We start from the raw sequence: 20681 nt of genomic DNA on the forward strand, positions 1-20681 counted from the left end.
TTAGCATAATTTGGCACCATGGTGGAGCCCATTGCAGTACCCTGTGTTTGCAAGAAATAATCAGATTCAAAAAGGAAATAATTTTTCTCCAATATTAATTTAGCCAAATCTTGTAGAATTTCTGTAGAGGGATGATCTTCCTCTCTTTCTCCCAAAAACATTTCAAGAGACCTAGCTGGTCAGGTATATTTGTATAAAGGCTAGATACAGAGTGTTACCAGCCAGTCATTTGGAGCAATGGAAGGTATCACAGCAACCCTTTGCAGTGCATCGGACGTATCCCTCAGGTAGGATGGCAATGTTTTCACTAATGGAGCTATGTGATGATCAACATATTTCGACAAAATTTCAGTAAGAGAACCGATCCCTGCTACGATAGGACGTCCTGGTGGAGATTCTAATGATTTGTGTATTTTTGGGAGAGTATACAACACAGCTCTTATCGGGTTGGGTCTATGAGCAATGTGAAAAGAAGGCAAGTGAACATGGATGGGATGCGAAGACATCACACAAAGAAAGGGTAAGTCATCTATCATCAGGGGAAAAGACGGCCTTGAGCAATATGGCTGGATGTCAGTCAATGTTTCTGCATTCTGAAGTGCAAATATTTTACTGGAATAACTGGATAGTCCCAAATTTAAGAGTATTTTTAAACAAGCATTTAGTACAGTAACAGTAGGGCAATTTCATGAACGAGACAGCTTCAACAGAAGTATGTGCCGAAGACCATTGCTTTGCATAAAATCTAAATGAATAGGACTAATCAAAACAAAACAACTAACAGCAAATCAGACAAATCAACAGATGGGACAAACAATTAAGTTTTACATATTTGATCTGGTCTTCAAGGAAAATCTATCATAAGTAATACAGTATAAAAGTTTTCCACAGTGATACACTGTATCTTGCTGCCATTAATTAAGTCAGTTACAGATGGCAAATGAATGATGTACACAGACTCAGCAGATGCACAGCACAGACAAAATAATGAACACAAATTTATCAAAAAACAATTCAATGAAGTTGCAGAGAAACTCAAAGAATACTGTAATCCTATCAACTCAGAAATAATGCCATGCTTCTGTCAACTACATTACATTACATTACATTATAGGTTCTTAGCAGACGCTCTTATCCAGAGCGACTTACAACAAGTGCATTACAAAACTCAGAGACAAGCGCTTTACAACATTCCTGCAAGAGAGCTACAATAGGTATAACTTTGCTTAGGTATAAGTGTGAATTGTACACCCTATTTTTTTTTTTTTTTTTTTTTTTTAGAAAAAAAAAATGTTAGAGGGTAGTGGGGGGTGATGAGGTGAGATGTAGCTTGAAGAGGTGAGTCTTCAGTCTACGTTTGAAGACGGCCAGGGTCTCTGCTGTTCTGACTTGCACAGGAAGGTCATTCCACCACCGTGGGGCTAGAACAGAACTCAATAATTTATTTGAATTTTTATTCCAAGCAATTGTTCGGACTCAAAGTGGAAACCATTCCGCAAGACTCAATTCCAGGTTTCAATAAAAAGTGCAGATCTAAGCTGGGAAATTACAAATTACTTCCAAAAGAAAACAGCAAAGCAGTATTACTTGATGATTTCTGGGACAGTTGAATAGAAGGCACAATGATACCTACTCGTTGTATCTGACTGTCAAATGCAGGAAGATGTGTCTCTTCATATGGACATTCTTCCACTAAGAATAGTCAATCAATGACATACGAGACTGTTATACAACTGAGCATGATAAAATCTAATCATATAGTGGGGAATCCACAAAAAGATTACAATGCTTTTACACTATAAACCAGAACAATTGATGCATGATTCACAAAGTGCACCAACTGCAATGCCAAAAAAAGAATGACACACTGTCCTGGGTCATTTATATTTAAATTGTGTCATCTACATAAATTTCAGCACCAAAATGACTCATTTTATGCAAATGGTGCTTTACACGGTGCGTCTACTATTCACAGGTGATCACGAATTACCACTTGAAATAAGCATTGATTTGTTCAAGAGGACCGGAAACCTGGCAATAATATGGATCTTCTGTACAAGTGTACCTTTGGTTTTATGGACAGGCATTATTTATCATTACCTGACCAAGACATAGAATACTAGAATTGCTTGAAGCCAAAGATGACATTAAACCTCCTGTAATTTTTCTGTTAAGTAGGCTATTTAATTGTATGGAGACAAACACCTCCAAGTCAAAGTACTTCAGTAAAAATGACTACATTCAAAAGGTCAGTTCAATGAATTCAGATGGTAAGTTGTTCCAAGAAATATTGAACCAAAGTCATTACTCCCTCACCATTATTTGTGAACCAAATAAAAATCTAATCCCTTGTGAAATGACAGGCATTACATTACATTTATTTGGCAGACACTTTCATCCAAAGCAACGTACAAAAAGTACATTTCATGGTCATGGACAATTACTAAACACAGGTTCGATAAGGTACAATACTTATTTTGTACAGCTATTTCTAGTCAAGAACACAGTTTAGTTCACACAGTGAACACTATTCAGGCCTAACCTCTGCAAATCCAACTAGGCAGAAGAATAAGCTACAGTATTAGGACAAATACAAATTACCAAAAAGTGCTAAGATGGGGCAACATGTAACAAGTGTCATGAAAAGGGGGGGGGGGGGATTTAGAGTGAAATATACAGCATGGTGGTAGTTAGTCCAGGTATAGTCTGAAGAGATGAGTCTTCAGGCAATGGCAGAAGATGGGTAGTGAGGGGGAGGTTCGAAGAGGGACGGGGAGTTCGTTCCACCATTGGGGAGCTAAGGTGGAGAAGCTCTGTGATCCCTTTGGTCGGGTGGGAGGGGGTACAAGGCGCCCTGCAGCTGCAGAGCGGAGTGGTCGAACAGGCACATAGGATCGAATCATGTCCTGCAAGTAGATGGGGACTGTCCTGCTGGCTGCAGTGTAGGCAAGGGTCAGGGCTTTGAACCGGATCCTGGCAGCGACTGGTAGCCAGTGGAGCGATCGCAGCAGAGGTGTGATGTGGGAGAATTTTGGTAGGTTGTAGATGAGTCGGGCAGCAGAATTCTGAATCATCTGTAGTGGCTGAATCGCACAAGCTGGCAGGCTTGCAAGGAGAGAGTTGCAGTAATCAAGGCGAGAGGTCACCGTAGCCTGGACGAGCAGCTGGGTAGAGTGTGTCGTCAGGTATGGTTGAATCCTTCTGATGTTGTACAGAAGGAATCTGCAGGACCCTGATGTTGCCTTGATGTGCTCCTTGAGGTCCAGTTGGTCATCCAGGACCACCCCCAAGCTCTTGGCAGAGTGAGAGGCAAGTTACAGGCACGTTTTCACAGGAAGTTGTTGAAAAATCTTTCTCAGTTGTCAGGTTTGGTGTCAGCAAACCCGGCCTTTTACATAATTTTTGCATTTGCAGATAACTTGACACTAAAATATGTTTTGCACTCTAAATAAACTGCTCAGACAACTATAAACTAATGCCGCAGAGAAAATGAGACTTGCCATGACCTTACCCAACCCCCAATTCCTCCGCCCTCCCGGCCCCGCCCCCGACAAAACTTTGAACATTGACTTTGAATAAATTACTTTGATCCACCCCTCAAAAAAATACTACATTTTTTCAAGTTAGTATTTTTCACCTTATTTACTACTCGATCTCTGCTCAGAAAGCTTAGCTAATTATAAAAAGGCTCTTTTAAAAATAAAAAATAAAAATAATTTAACTAGGTGATCTAATTTCTGATTTGTTGGTTGGGCAACACAAAACTTGGAGACAGCCTGGGATCTACTGTTACTCTATATAACCTGTCTCACTTGGTAGAGGCTAATGCTGCTCACAGCAAACACTTTTTATTGGGAGAGCCGAATGGTGTGACTCCTGCATTTGTGCTAGCTGCTTCACTGTTGGTTCTTGCTGTGAGGTTTCCATCTTGGAGTTCTTTTCTTTCCTGGATTTTGGCAGCAATTATGTCATTTACGCTGTGATACAACTGTGGTATGGACAGAAGAGATATGGGAATTGTAGGTTTACACTGGAGCTTTATTTGGAGTGAGGGAGAGAGAGACAGAGAGACATTTTTTTTTTTTACTTCTGGCATCCTTTAATAAGCCAAGTTACCTACAGATAAGAAAATTTGCCAAAGACACATAAAAATGAACTGCACCATACCTACACCCAACCACAATGCAACACATAACCACAACCCTTTTTGACTACCCACAGGTATCATGGGAATATCCCAGGAGACCCAAACCCCACCCACAATACATCCATTACACATGCTCTGCCAAAAATACATGACACTGTTGAAAACCGTTCATACTGATCCCCGAAGCAACCCAGGTTACTCCAATCAAATACAAATTAACAGTTCCCCATTCCTGATCATGCAAACAATCCCATCTATACATCAAACATTCTGAAATTCTACATGTCAAGGTAATTCACAGGACTATAAATTCTTTCTTCACCCTAAGGCATGCAGAGACCAATCCCCTAAACATTAAAACTGGATCCACAGGCCCACAACTCTGTATTTTACTTTGTCTTGTGTGCCATGTGCCCAACTTTGCCTGACTGAAAAGAAAATTGAGCAACACACTTTTTGCCTTTGTACTTACTGAATACATTGCCCCCAGTATGTACAGACCCATTGAAAAACCAACTCCCATCATCACACAGAGCACATTTAGCAAAGCAAGAACAGAAGATAAAAGGCTACATTCCACAAACACATGCACATCCATTTCAGACAGACCACAAAATGGGCACCCCTCCTGCACATTTGAATCCAACTTAGACAGAAAGTTATTTTTGCCTCTTGTATTATCCTCCTCTAAAGATCCCCTGACCTCTTGGGGAGAGGCAGTTTGTAAAGCACCCTCCACCTAAACCTGCCATACTCTGCCCCCTCAGGTAACCATGACTCTGATGCTCTCCAACATCCTGTAGGAACCTGATGTTTCTGATTTTTTACTTTAGGCTTGGAGTGCCAAAAGACAGCAACTTCCCTTCCTTCAACCTGGTGGCTCCTCCCCTCATGGCTTTTCAAAAATATCCTGTACGGGGCTTGGCAGTGAGCCCAGCACCTCACCCCCCAGTCTCTCCAGGAGTCTTAATAATCACTCCAGCCTCCTCCGATAACTACTGAGGTAGCTTCCATCCTGTACTCTGGCTGCCTCAGGTGGCCTAATGTCACAATTCCTGCCCTCACAAAGCATATCCTCATGTTTTCTGAACGGATGCAGTCCAGCTATATCAGTAGGCTATGGAAGATGGGCTCCTACCACACCCATTCCCCGGCTCTACAACCCCCTCATGAATTGGCCGGAGCAGACACCAGACTTTACCATAAAAACGAGGCACCCTTGCGGCGTTACGACCCTCCTTGCTCATCAGGAACAGCTGGCAGTCCAGCACCAGACCACTTCCAAAGCTCTCCATAACACTGCCCTTACCGTGTCCCCCCAGCAGATGTCTGCACACTACAGCAGCCTCGATGCCACCTGAAGTCTGAAAGCTGCCACCCTGCCGTCCTGGTCCACCAACCCCTAATCTCCCTCAACAGTAGGCGTGTTGAGCAAAACCAGCCTCAGTGCCACAATGATAACGCCACCAAGTTATTCATTATCAGGGTCTGCTCCCTGTATGAAACTTGGAAGAAGAGCCACTTCCACATTGCCCCTTTGCACAAAAGGCTTCAAGAACAGAACTACAGAGGCTACACTGCAAGATGCAAACCATTAGTTATCCACAAAAACAGGACGGCAGGTTACAGTTTGCTAAGAAGTACCTAAATAGCCTGAGGAGGATTCTCTGGAAAAGGAAATGGTCTTGTGGGCAGATGAGACCAAGATTCACTTCTATCGTTGATGGCAAGAGCAAAGTGTAGAGGCCAAAGGAAAACCCCCAAAACCCCCCTCATCTGTGAAACGTGGTAGTGGTGTTATGGTTTGGACATGGATGGCTGCCATAGGTTCTGTCTCACTTGTCTTCATTGATGATGTAACTGCTAATGAATTCTGAAGCATCTTATTGGCTGATGGGATGGGATAACCTGTTATCCACAGTAACTGATTTCACACAGTGCATTATCCACTCGTGCAAATAACGTGCCTCCATCTTGCTTGCGTTTTGATTTATGCCTGCTCTTTAGTGGCAGAATAAGTTCAAGCAAAATTCGGGCCTTGTTAATCGCGTGAACGTTAGAAATTTCTAATGGATTTTCCACACTTATAATATCTTTGCCCATTATTTGTGTGATCCTCCCTAAAGTGCATGTGTATTAAGAAGAGAAGCACCTTGTGATGACTCATGTAGATGACAGGCCTACTGTGCTCCCAGCTCCGTGCTCCTGTATGATACATAAGACACATGTTTCTGGGGCAGAATGAGTCATATCTGAAACTAGAAACTAAAACTATTCACAAAAGGCTTAGTAAGTTTGACCCTAAACTGCATAACATTCCATTTTGTGTGTCACATTTTATAACATCAGACTAAACAATGAAATAAATCATTTTAATTTGAAGTGACTGTGAATGTAAGTTTCTGAAAGGCTTCAGACTGCATTGTATGGGGTTACTATGGTATGTATCAAGCATTGGTGACAGTACAAGAAGTCAATTGCATTGCAATATCAAATTATATCAGTCTAAACATTTCCATTAGTTCATTTGCACAGATTGAATGTATTACCCGGCTCTAAGCTATCATATGTCTTGGGCTCACCAATCATGCATATGCTACATTGCCAAAAGTATGTGGACACCTGACATCCAACATCTCATCCAAAATTATGGGCATTAATATGGAGTTGGTCCACCCTTTGCTGCTATAACAATATTTACTCTTCTGAGAAGGCTTTATACTTGATGTTGGAGCATTGCTGCGGGGATTTGCTTCCATTCAGCCAGAAGAGCATTAGTGAGGTCAATCACTGATTGGGCAATTAGGTCTGGCTTGGAGTTGGCTTTCAAATTGATTCCAAAGGTGATGGAGGGGGTTGAGGTCAGGGCTCTGTGCAGGCTAGTAATGTTCTTCCATACTGTTCTCAACAAAACCACTTCTCTGTGGACACCACTGTGTGCCCGGGGGGGGTCTTGAAACAGGAAAGGCCTTCCCCAAACTGTTGGGGAAGCACAGAATCGTCTAGAATGTGATTGTATTCTGTAGCATTAAGATGTCCCATCACTGGAACTAAGGGGCCAAACTCAAACCATTAATAACAGACCCAGACTAAGGGGTGTCCAGATACTTTTGGTCATATGGTGTAGATACTGCAGATTAGATAGATAGACTAGGGTGGTGTTTAACTGGGTGTACCAAACTGTAAAATAAAGTGTTTGATTTGTCACAGAAAAAAAAGGATATTTCTGGAGATTCTACTCCATCTCAATTACTTCCTGTTTCTTCACATATGCTCATGTACTTGGTCCTCCTCACAGTAGACGCATGCTATAGAACAAAGGCACCATCTAGTGGTGAAAGAGGATATAACAAAAGGGCACCACGAACAGGCACAAATCCACTACATTACATTACAGGCATTTAGCAGACGCTCTTATCCAGAGCGACTTACACAACTTTTTTTTTTTTTTTACATAGCACTAATACCATTCCCTTTCGACTGTGGACTGCCTTGATCCTTCAGGGAGCCAAAGGGAACTAAGGCAGCACTAAGACAAAAGGGGATCAATGCGGTTAATGTAAAGCCATCTTTACGACACTGTGTCAGTACTGAACAGCAGATTACAAGAAAACTGTTACTACCACCAGCAGAACCAGTAACCAGAAGTGTGCAAAAAAAATAAAATAAATAATAATAATAATAATTCATCCACCCAACAATCAATTTTCTTAACTGCTTACTCACAGTAAAATGGGGGCTGGAGTCTGTCCCAGCATACATTGGGTGAAAGGCAGGAATACACTCTGGACAGGTAACAAAACCATTGCAGGGCCCACACACCATTCACTCACATTCATAGCACAAGGACAATTTACTTTCCAGTTGACCAAACCTGCATGTCTTTAGAGGCTGAAAAGAAAACAGATGTGCCCACATAGATGCATAATTACTTTCGATCTATTTACTCCCAGATAAATGAATTAGTTTCCAGCATACATTCCCTGTCACTGTTTTTTTTTTTTTGTATTTGTAATTTTATTTACATATTTATTTTTTGTTTTTAAAAATATAAGAGCTTTTCAGCACCATGCTATGACTACAGAATACACATATTCTGCAAACGTGGTCAGATGCAGCACTAACCTCTTATAATAAAAGATTCTGAATTGTGTAAGAAGTTTTTTTGAGACACTTCTTAAGTTTGTTCTGGAAAAAAGAGCTTTTCTGACCACAGAACTCAACAATGATGCACTGCACATTAAGGAGCACAAAAGTGCTTTCAGGAAATACATTTTAAAGTTTAAAGTTCCATGGTCCCAAATTATTCAATACAGGGGGAGCAGATATCAGATATCAAAAGGAAAGAGAGCTTACAGGTCAAAGCTAAGATCCATATAAGCTCTACAGAAACATCAAAATGGAACATTACTGACATTTTCTAAATTAAAATATATGTCTACAACTGAGTAGCACATGGCTTCTTAAGTAGTTTGCAGGGTCCCCCAGCTCTCCTGTTTCCTGCTCACTGTGTAGGAACTTCAAGTAACCAATATCAACCTAGCTAGAGGATTTTTTTAAATGATCACTTGTGCATTCGTTCTTTGGTCTTTGGTATTTTATAAACACATGGATATGTGAAACACCAAATTGTGTAAAAGATTTGGGTAAATGGGTTTAGGTTCCAAGTGTCAGGTGACTGAAAAAGCCATAGATTTCGTCCGAGTGTTGGACCAGGATGTGAAGCAAAATGGTGAAGAGTGTTGTTTATGAAGTCACGTGGAAACACTGAACAGATTTCAGCCAGACACCTTAACCATATGATTCTGCTGTTTGTTAACAGTATGGGTTTAACCCCAGCCCCTATTAAAATTATGCTGCCCGTTCCCATAAACCAAGAAAAGATACGTGCCATGAAGAGACCAATCAAAATAAAAATTAAATGTAGGTGTCATCATTCAGGTGTCATTTAATCATTTCATGAATCAATAATGAAAAGTCCCCTTTTTCTCTCAGATCTGACTAGTTTTAAACTCCAGCATTTTTCTAATCATATTTGCAGTTCAGGGTTTGTAAGTATGATGATGAAAATTCTGGAGTTTAAAACATAATTCTGATAATGCATAAAGGTCCAGAAAAAGAAAAAAAAAAGGTCTGTCACATCCCAACTATTTGCAGTTGCTATTAACCTTTTATTCTGTACATAGGACCATTTTTGTACAAAATATGAAATCTAATGTTTAATAGATACAACACTACATAAAACAAAGTACATTATATGTACAATATCAGATGAAGCCATTTAGTACAGGTTGCAAAGCAAAGGACACTTATGTCGGATTTTGGAAAGCGTGTAAAAATAACAAATCCCTCTAGGGGGCAATGAACTAAAGCAGTTTCATGGAGGAAACATCACTAAAACGCTGCTCTTTATTTTCCCGCCTTTGCATCCAAGCTCAAGTCAACTGTGCCACAGCCGCAATACAAGAAACAGCAGACAGCTTTTCCTGCCACAGAAAACGCACTGGAACCGCATAGTCTTTTTAAATTCATTTCCTGCAGTGAATTTAAGGGGGAAGGGACACGATCGGTGGATATTGCCGATGACACAAAAAACAAAAAAAAAGAACAATAAAATTCCGAAAGTGGTCATATGCAGTTTAATTTACACTGAACACATTCAACCAAACATTGACAACAAGCTCCAAAGAGGAAAAAAAAAAAAAAAAAAAACCTCGCAAGCTTCCAGGAATCACTTAACACAGACACACTGAACACCTGAAGCCGTTCAGCTCTAGAGAAGAAACAAACCAGTTTAACGGAGGTGGAAGTTCAAACAATGGTATCTGCACAGACACATAAATATTAAAAAGAACAGCACCCTTCTCCTCTCTGTGCTGGGACAGCCTCTGGTACATGAAGAAGTACATGGAGCGACCGTGGATGGCAGCAAGACAATTCATTTCAGGCGGGATCCATCACCGAAGGGTGTTATTCAAGTCTGACAGGAAGTGCTCATAGGTAGTTGAATGGACTTTCTCATAATGCCGTCTCTTTAATGCGAGAAATTCATTTGCGTGCACTGACGTGAGATTCAAACCAGGAATGTTCAAAAAGTGCACCCCCAACAGTTCTAGACTGCATGCATGTTCGCTTTCACAACTCGACAATAGGTTATGTGAATAGATTGTTATTGCCTGACACTGAATCTGTTTTTTGACTCATCTCTTAGTAATAGGGCAATTATATTTCATAATATCTTTACAATAAAGGCACTATGAAAAGAAAGGCCGTGCATTTTAACTCATGAAACTGTCCTTCACGACCTGTCAACTTACAGTTGGATGTGAGTGAACTTGCCCCAGCAAACCCCTATGTTAGTTATGAAGTCTTGTTCTGGACAAGGAGTAACGCAAAAGGTAAAAATATTGCGAGAAATCTCCATTTACATTTCCGGGTATTGTCAGTTAGGGTATTCGTTGTTTAAATAGCTAGGGCGTATTCTCCCCACGGGGACAGGAACTCTGCGTAACTTTGCTGACTGTGCCTAAAGCTGGAGGGGTACAGTGAGTCTGGTTGTGAGACCGATCCCCCCCCCCCCCCCACCCTACACTGCATCTCCTCGGGCTGGGTCTTGTAGTCTCTGTCACGGCCAGGATAAGCCCCGCCCTTTCAGTGATGCGGCAGGCGGTGCGTCTACGGACCTGCCTCCAGCAGGAAGGACCGCCTCCTTCCGCAGCCCACAGCGACTACCCACAGTCCTTTTCAGTGGTACAAAAATAAATGAAACTTTTTAACTTACAAAAGAGTCAAGCTTACAAAAGAGAAAACTTAGTTAAATATGTGTTCCAAAACCCATAGAAGAAACATGCCTTTTTTGTATCTTTTATACACTTTGTACAAACCAAAAAAAAAAAAAAAAAAAAAAAACCTTGCCCGAACAAACTCTCAACATGTTGCTCTTAAAAAGAAATCTACCATTGTTTGAACCACCAAATACACTCCATTTTGGACAAACTCATGGCCTAAAGAACCTGCTCAAAAAACAAAAGTTAAAAATGCATGTTTTTTTTTTTCTTTTTTACTTAAGTTACAAGCAATTGGTATGGCACAAAATGACATAGTTCCTACTGATGTTCAGTGGAGGGCAGAAGTCATTCTTCTAGGAAATTCTGTTTGGGGGGGAGGGCCTCATCCGATTCTGTCATCTTTAGCGTGACACGTCAAAATGAATACCTTAATTAAAAAGCCTAGAGCCAAGGAAACGCTCTCTGCTCGCCCCGCCCCCCCCCCCCCCACCACCTCCCATCCTTCCAGTTGGGGAAAAAAAAATCAGAAAACGCTATGGGTGTGATCAAAAACAAACAGTCAGCTATTGGCACTGGCAGCTGTTCCCGGCGTAAAAAAAAAAAAAGGTGAGTGAAAAGTCTGTCCTCCAAAGTGCCCCCCTTTTTTGGGTACTTGGGTGACCACCTCCCACCAGTCTCTGTCCCGTCTGTGGATGCCCCGGCACGGTTTTGATCGCGCTCGGAACCAGAGCCTAGCCGGGAAAACAAAATGCTTCTCTTTTATATTATTAGTTATTGTTATTTTGTATTTTTTTTTTTTACGAAATGACAAGAAAACGTCCAATCCAGGCAACGTAACATTCAGGGTACATGAAATGGAAAAACAAAAGGAGAAATCAAATCAAATGGAACACCTGAGAATGCAGAAATCCTAATGACCAGAGTGAGGGGACGGCGTAGGCATGCGTCCAGTCCACATGAGGAGGAGGGGGGGGTGGGGGAGGTTACGGGAGAGGGGGCCCCGCCCCTTTCCTGCGCCGCCGCTACTTTCAACGCGGTGGATTCTGCGGGATGAGGGGGCGGGGCCTAGCGGCCGAGGAGACGGAGGGGCAGGCCGAGGCGAGCGCGGCGGTCGGTCGAGACTGGGGACGGGGAGAGGACCTGCGGAGAGGGCGGGGCCTAGTGACCGTCGTTGGTGGTGATCATGTCTTCGGCACGGCGATGAGTCTCCAAGGCTTTGACGGTGTAGATATCCTGAGGCAGCTCGGACTTGCGCCGCACCAGGGGCCGCTCCTTCCGCTGGTCCCTGCTCAGCTGCGAGGGGGGGCGGGGGAGGGGGGGGTGGCACATTAGAGGGGGCAATATAACCTACAGCACATTTCATCAACAACAAATAACAGACATTAATATACAACACAGATTTTCTTTCAAAAAGTTCAGAACGCTACGTTAGGTTGGAGACGGAGGTAAACCGAACGGCAAAGAGACGAGTCGCCAGCCCCCGTCTGGCGCACGGGGAGGCGAAGCGGCCCGGGCCAGGCCTTCGTACGACACGCACAGGTTTAAAAAAAAAAAAAAACGAAAAAACGCTGTTTTTTTTTTTACCTGGGTAGCTTCTTCTTCTACGGTCTTCTTTAGCATGGCGACGTCTTCTATCAAAGGCCCGTCCGTCTCCATTTCCACTGGACTGCTGAGGCTGGAGGAATCGACGTACACCAGGAACTGAGGTAAAACGCAGAGATGAAAGAAAAAGAGCACGTAAGCCATTCCAGTGCGGCACAGGCAAAAACAACAACACGTGAGAGGTCTTTAATAATAATAATAATAATAATATAATAATAAATTAAATAATTATGGGAGAGAATAGCTACAATAAATTCTAAATGTACACAGCCAATATATAAAAATTAGGAAAAAAAAGTAAAAATTGGGTAAAATAAAACTGAAAGAATATAAAATCTAAATGACCAGCATTAAAAATTGGAAGGTAAGAGGCGTAGGGCACGTTCACAGGTTTTACACGTTCGCCCAAATTGCAAGGTGGTGTCGATGTTCAGTCCCTGTGTAAGGATCAGGTTTAGACGGGGAAGGACCGGAACTGGATGATTACCAGCGTCGTGCGCACTCTCAAACACTCAGACAAGCGCAAACTAATGAAGTCATGCTATTTTACTCAATCGCTGTAAATTCCCTAGCACAGCGGTGGCCTGGGTGGGTGCCGGTTTTTCTTCTAGCCCACCACTAAAACACCTGATTCTACTTATAAGGGTCTGGACTGAAGACCATGGTTATTCAGTTGGGTGAATTAGTTGTTGTAGTGCTGAACTAAAACAAAAAGCTGCACCTGCAGCGGTCATTTTCGGCTGTGACCAGACATCCTTGTTCTAGCACAGAGATATTCATTCTTGATCCTGGCTGGCTGCAGGATCTCTAGTTTTCTGTTTTTGCCAGCAACCAATTCAGACCCAAGAAACCAGGTGAGGTCAGTTAACTGATCAATTAAAGCAGTCGGGTACACAATTAAGTAACAAAAAAAACTAGCAGACCCTGTGTCCCTCCAGGAACAGGAAAAAACGTCACTGCTCTAGCGTAGAAATCAAAATGGTAGAAAGATCGGAATCCCGTAAAATATGGAGGTCTGTCAAATCGATCCCGGCTGCAGCACACAGACGGTACTCACCTGTGGGTTGGATTTGGCAAGGTTCTCGATTTTCACCCAAGCCTCTTCCCGCTCTTTCCATTTAGCTTTTTCTCTGGAAGGAGAACATGGAAAAGGACCGTCATTCCTTTGCCTCCTCGTTTCAGATGAAATGGGGGCAAGGGCTCGACAACAGAGCCCACAGTTCAATGCTCTGGGCTGAAGTGTTAATCCACGGTTCCTCAAGCACTGTGATTCCAATGGGTTCCTCAAAGAGGAAAATGGGGAGGTAATGAAACTCCCACAGGCCTTCGCAAAAGGTGTCACAGGGAACGATTCTGACCACCTCAAATGCCTGTGGATGCTGGAAAATTCAACTTACGGAATTCTGAAGCCAAAATCTCCTTGGGAATGTGGAAAAAAAAATTTTTTCTCATTTGCTTCGGGTAGCTGAAAAGCTTTTCTTTAAGAGAAGCAATATAATCACACAACAAATTAACGCATGAATCTACTGTAGCATCAAATTTGAACTAATTTGACGTTTACTCGAGAAATCCAATAAAGATGCGAAAGGAGACCTCTGGGAAAGTCCTACTTCAGACAAGCCAATCGTACATGGACACTACAACATTACACAACAGTGCATCTCATCCTTTTCAGGGCTGTGAAGTGCGGCAATACTGTTGCATTGGCCATTAAAAAATGCACTGTGCGTACATAAATACTCTATCTCACCCAAGTTGTTTTGTTCAATAGTTTTATCATTATTGATGTTAAATCTGTAGGACTTTGACGCAATTTCTCTTCTGAGATGGATAATTGCCTGCATTATGGCTGATGTATTTCAAGTTATCAGTATCATTCTGTAGCACGCCCCGAGAATAGCGATACTTCAGAACTATAATTTCTGACGTACAGTACGAGAGAGCAACTGCACCTTTCAACTGCAGGATAACCTCTGTTTTATAATAAAGCATACCATGTAATTTCTCACAACTGTTTAAAGTTTTTGTTTTTTTTAATACAGAAGTCATTCTGCAGGTTTGTGCTACTATTTTTTTTCTCTGTGTTGCAAAGTTTCAGACCTTACTAGCACCAGTGCAAAAAGAAAAGAAAATTACAGCCCTTCTTCTTAATTGGTATGGTACTACTACTCACAACACAATGTTTTTAGCACAGATGCACATTGTCACTGCACCTCAGCCTGAATTTTGAGGGGTTTTTTAATGGTAAACTGTGTAGGTGTTCTTACTTGTTCTTCTCTGCTCTGAACTGCTGGGTGCAGTCATCAAACAGCTTTTGGTTCATCTCCATGAAGAGCTTCAGGGCATTGTAGATCAGACCGTGGATGGTCCTGAAATAATACGTTTTAAAAGTGAGTATGGGTAAGGTCAAGATGTTCATGCTTGTGACACAATCAGGAATTTGGAAATTTGAACAGAATGTGCACAATATAACTCTGGTTTCCTAGGAATTAGGGTTTAATGGTGTTAATATAGCATAGCTTTTTAAAAAATTTTACGCCCCAAACAGGTTGTCACATTTACTCTCAAATGATCAAGATGAAGACATAGACTGGACTGGACTCTTGAGACTCAGCCACACCAGTGAGAACACTATGAATCACAATAATATCTATTCACGGTTTTCTGTCTGTTTGTCGATTCCTTTTATGTACAGTTCTGACCACAGCAGGTATTGGTTTGTAAATAGCACTGGTGGATCAGAAATGTTGTCGTTGGAATACTGTATTATTTGAATTACGAAAAAAGCATCTTTAAAGTGGCTCTCTCAAAGATGGCTACCATCCTTATTTTTATTATGCTAACTACCACGGTGCGTTCCAGCCTGTGGCTGTTCCGTTGCAGTCGCAGTGTGACTGAGGCTTTGCTCTAGGCCCAGAGCGAGATGCTCTTACTTGTTCCAGTGGGTCTTGGAGTTGCGGTAGAGGGCGGGGAACATGATGGGCAGGATCTTGGCCGCGTTGTCGCTGATGAGGCTCATGATGTACTCGTTGTTCCAGTAGTACAGCGCTCTCTCTGCCACCTGCGAGGGAGGGAGCCGTTAGCACGCTAATGAGGACCTCATACAAAACACAAGCGATGCCGATACTCATCTTAAAATAAGAATATTATTTACGTTTTCATTTTCTATTCAATTCAAGCTTCAATTAAGCTTTCTGCGACAGGCATTTCTTGATTTGTTTTTACTTTTACAGTTACAGTTTCAGTTTTTGCTGATGGAAAATAAGTTTGTTTCAATACTACGTGTCCATTACACAGTGTACCATAAACCAATGAAAATCCAAGTTAAAACAGTAATACTTACTTGTTCTCATGTACCTATTCCTCTTAGTTTTTAATTTTTAGGTTATTTATTTATTGTTTTTTTTTTGTAAAGCACCCTGGGATGTACGCATGAAGAGCGCTATATAAAAGCTTATTGTATTGTATTGTATTGTATAGTAATATGATTAAAGCAGTGCAGAGTCCAGGGAGGGGGGGGGTTAGGAGGGGTGGATGAAAATGGCTGACCTGGAAGTGCGGGCTGGAGACGCACTTGGCCAGCTGTCGGAACAGCGGCTCCATGACCTTCACAAACTCCGTGGGCTCGATCACGTCCAGGATCTCCTCCAGCTCGTTCAGGAACATCACCTCCTTCGGGCTGTGTGTCTTTGGCCAGTATTTGAGAAGAGCCATAACCACCTGTGGAACAGATAATCCAACATAGAGGTCAGAGGCATGTGTGCTTCCATATGTGCATGTGAACACGTGCGTGTGCGAAAGACAGAGAGAAATTGTGGTTTTGCTTACAGCTTGGACAGACTCCTTTTTTGAATGCATTTCAAAAAAATTTAATTCCAACCAATTTTAATTAAATACATAGGGACCAACAATGGAAGCTATGTATTTATAAACTTCTACAAGAAGTTAAAGATAACTCCTCTATTTTCCAGATGCCTTGGAAATATTTATGTTCCTGAATCCTGACAGTAGTTTTAGGAGCAAGAAGCAAGAAATCCAGAAAAACTAGCAGGGAATACGTTCCTTCAAAGGATTTCTGCAGCAAACCATAAACTACATTCATACTGCCACTTAACGAAGGTTAAATTTGGCTTACACGGCTGACATGATTTAGCTACATCATGCTTAATATTGCTGTGTATTTCCTGAAGCACTTCAGGTAAAGTACTTTCTTCAAGCGCACAACAGCAGTAGCTGGCAATCAAACCTACATCCTAGGAGTTTGGCTCCTAAACCATTACACTACAGATCCACATATAGACATTAACTCCACTTAACCAAAGGAATCTCATGAATCAATAACACATTCTATATCAATAACACATTGCAACTCAGCATGCAACAATTACTCCACCTGGTTTCCCACAGAATTTCAGAATTCCGGACAGTATCTAAGGCATTTCAAATTTTTCAAAAATGTAAAATGGTGGAAGATGAAAGTGACTTACTGGTTCTGTGAGAGTGCTGTCCTTTTCTAGGAACTGGACCACACAGTACGCCAACTGTAGGAAAGGTGTGTTTATTAGGCAAGACTGAATCTTTACTGAAAATTACTCTAAAAATATATGCATCATATGAGGGAACCTCATACTGAAAGGGGAGCAGCGGTCTGCTGACTGGGCAGTAGGGTCTGACTGCCAAGCTCAACTTAAACAGCTTGTAGCCATAGTAATAAACAAATGCATCCTTCACTACGTCAAACAACTTGTGGCATTCGGTCTGGTGGTGACCCAGATTGGTCTCGGCTGCGCCGGCTGGTGGGGAGAGTGAACAAACCTGGGTTGCGTTAACTAATTGGCCCAGGTGCCACAGTCCTCCCCATAGTTTGGGCCAGTGGATCCCAGCGGCGAGCTGAAAAGCTGTCGCTAGATTTTACTTTCTTTTGTCTTTATTATTTTACATTACATTACATTACAGGCATTTAGCAGACGCTCTTATCCAGAGCGACTTACACAGCTTTTACATAGCATTTTACATTGTATCCATTTATACAGCTGGATATATACTGAAGCAATTTTGGTTAAGTACCTTGCTTAAGGGTACAGCGGCAGTGTCCTACCCAGGAATCGAACCAGCGACCTTTCGGTTACAAGCCCAGTTCCTTACCCACTGTGCTACACTCCGTACCATTTTAGTTCGTTGTTTTAGTTTATCGTAACCCGTGAGGGGGGCGGGCGAAGGTGTTTGATTCATTTCATTTTGTGTACGCTCCCCCTCTCTCTCTCCATGAGGCAAACAACGGTCCACTGCTGGACCTGCCGCCTATCTCCCACCCCGGTGTGTCACCCCGGAGTGTGACTCACTGACTGTGTGCTCCATTCTACATAGTTCAGTATCGTTTTTTGTGTTTAATTTATTCAGAAACTTGTTCCCCTCAGAAACTTGGAGGGGGAAGTGTATTTTCGGTTTCTTAGCAATAGAAAGAGTGACTCATTTTTAATGTGCAAAATTTTGCAGTAGTGATAATAAACAGAATCTAATGAAAAGCCATCATTTCTTATCCTGCTTCGTGGTTCATACCCTGTTCGGCTGACCAGTCTGGACATCTGAGAGGTTTGGACCTCTCAGGCTGTACTGTAGCATATTTGCAGAGCTACTTCACACCACCCCGGGCCATGGGGCCTGTCACTACACTGAGGGCCGGCGCTTTAGCTGGGCAGTCCTTCAGCACTGCCCTTTCCCATCATGCCTCAGGCTAGAGGCAGCATGACTCCCGGAGCCTTGGCGCCCTCTGACCTTATGACCAGAGAGCCAGAAGGCGCCCCTGCGGTAACCAGGCACCGACGGTGACATTTTACAGGGGGAACTCGAGTCAGAGGCTTCGGTTCGGCTCAGCGAGAGAGCCCACGCTTTCTCCGGTCGATGTGAAAAGCCTTTAAACGCGCACCTGCGGATGGTAGACGCTCAGCGACTTGACCTTGTGTAAAGGCAGCAAAACCTTCAGCAGGAAAATCTTGTGTTCCTCTTTCAGCGGTAAGGCAAACCCATTGATTATGCTGTTGAAAAAAAAAAAAGATAAGACGCAATGAGACACACTCGCAGGGTTGTTTTTTTTGTTGTTGATAGGATAAGAAGAGAGGCTAAGCAGGGGTGAGGCATCAGATTTCCGCCCTGACAGAGGAAAATATGACTGCAGGTTTCATCTACGTCGGGAGAAAAACAATGTCATTTTGATAGGAAAACGGAAACCGCAATCAGATAGACAAAACAAAAAAATGGTCACCCTGCAGCCACACAAAGTTCTAACAACTGCCAACAATGAACAGTGGGGCCTTGAACATACTTTACATCACGGCATCAGCTGAGCGAGTTCTTTATCTCACACGGTTTCCGTCATGGGACAAGGGCCCAGCAGTCTCGAGGAGGGTAATGAAACGTTTGTCTGTTCTGCCTTACTTTGAATTCACAATGACCGTAGTCCCAGGCAGGAGCGGTCTAAAACGATTTTTAAGTAAAAGGTTTCCAACCTTATGACACAAACTGATGAAGACAATCAGCTCCCTCTGGCTCAGCCAGGTCAATACATGCAATTATACTCCCATGGACCCAAAACTACCACTGTCCCTTATAGCATTATCAGGTTATAAATTCAGTGTCAATAAAAAATAATGACATACCTTCCTAATATCTCCAGCAATTCTGCTATTCCATTATGGTGCTCTGTTTCATAAATGAACCTAAGAGAGGGTTAAGAAAACAACACATTTGAAGGCAATTCACAACCCCAGAGATGCTACTATCCTAACATCTGCAACGAAATGCCAGACCCATCAACCAACAGCCACATGCATGACTGCAAAAAAACTAACATAATAAATGTCAAACAAAGGTTGAACAGAATGTTCAATTAATGCTGAATATTGCACAAACCTGCTGAACCTGACAGTAAGGACTCTTCTATGGAAGAGAAGGCCACACTAGCTGGGCCTGCCCTTTGTCCACTCACCTATAGAATATGTTATTGATCTGTTTCCTGATGTAGGCCCGCAGGCCCAGAAACTTTCCGTAAATCCGGTGCAGAGTGGTTTTCAGGAAGTCTCTCTCCCGAGGGTCCTCGCTGTCAAACAGTTCTAAAAGCTGGAATCAGAAACAAGGTGGCTTGACTCCATCCGCGTTCAACGTGACGCAGTTGACGAGGAGGTCGTTTACGAGCGCGGTTCGACGGGACCTTTACCTGCATCACAAACTTCTGGTCGATGTACTTCTTCGCTATATTTGGCTGAAAGTCGGGAGACTCTAAAAACCTCAGGAAGAATTCATAGACGAGCTGGAAGGAAGGAAAAAAACAAAGCACAAAAACTGCAATGAGAAGCTGGAAAATCAGAGTAATGGCTTCTGTTCGGTGAAGGAAACGGAATGAAATTTGTGGGGAAAGATTAATGCAGTTCTCAAAGAAAATTTACTACCTCAAAATGTCAAATTACATGCTCAGGGAAGGCAATTTAATAAAGGATTACTAAGAGTGAAGCTCACATTTTTCCCCACAGTAAAGTCTTAAGAGGTTCTTAAAATATCAACGGAAGGTAAAGAGTGTTTTAAACATACAGTGGGGTCCAAAAGTCTGAGACCACATTGAGAATCTGTAATATTTTCACGTAAACCTGGAAATAATCAGAAAGTTTGAGGATTCAGAAACATTTAAAAACACAAGAAGTTATTACATGTAAAATGAAGAAGAAATATTTAAGATTATGCACTATTTCTAGGTCAGCAATCAAATTTAAGCAAATTTATACTTATACTATTATACTACTATTTATACAAATACTTTGTACAAAAGGTCAGATTTCCTTGAGTTGTATCCCTTCCATTGAAGCATGCGTTCAGATGACAGGTGGATTTGATCTACTCATCAGAGGCTCGTTCAAGTAACTCAACTTGCAGCCAGTGTTCACCTGTTATAAATATGGCTGTGCCTCAAGTTTCCAGCAAATCATTGCTTACTGAGTAGCATTGTGATAGTGGGAAACATGAAAGTGTCAGAAGTCAAATTGTTATTCTAAGCAAAGAGGGGCTTTCTCAGCGTCAAATCATGACTAGACTAAATGTTTCTAAGAGGGCAGTGCATGGAACTCTAAAACGCTTTGCAGAAACTGGATCAGTTG

At 42.2% G+C, this 20681-nt stretch overlaps 1 protein-coding gene across 2 annotated transcripts in view; it reads right to left on the reverse strand.

Moving 5' to 3' along the window:
* Positions 1-9297: 9297 nt before the first annotated feature.
* The window catches only part of LOC135257055 (serine/threonine-protein phosphatase 2A 56 kDa regulatory subunit gamma isoform-like), a 50255-nt gene continuing 38871 nt past the window's right edge, over positions 9298-20681 (reverse strand). For both annotated transcript variants that reach the window (XM_064339458.1, XM_064339459.1), the window contains 11 exons: positions 19751-19843; positions 19523-19653; positions 19194-19253; positions 18464-18572; positions 17025-17078; positions 16087-16257; positions 15471-15598; positions 14805-14906; positions 13595-13667; positions 12520-12636; positions 9298-12228 (listed from right to left, as the gene is read on the reverse strand). In XM_064339458.1, the coding sequence (XP_064195528.1) occupies positions 12094-12228; positions 12520-12636; positions 13595-13667; positions 14805-14906; positions 15471-15598; positions 16087-16257; positions 17025-17078; positions 18464-18572; positions 19194-19253; positions 19523-19653; positions 19751-19843 (1173 nt within the window). In that variant the 3' untranslated portion in view covers positions 9298-12093. The remainder of the gene's footprint in view (positions 12229-12519; positions 12637-13594; positions 13668-14804; positions 14907-15470; positions 15599-16086; positions 16258-17024; positions 17079-18463; positions 18573-19193; positions 19254-19522; positions 19654-19750; positions 19844-20681) is intronic.

The sequence above is a fragment of the Anguilla rostrata genome, chromosome 6, assembly GCF_018555375.3.
Source record: "Anguilla rostrata isolate EN2019 chromosome 6, ASM1855537v3, whole genome shotgun sequence".
NCBI classification, from domain to species: Eukaryota; Metazoa; Chordata; class Actinopteri; order Anguilliformes; family Anguillidae; genus Anguilla; species Anguilla rostrata.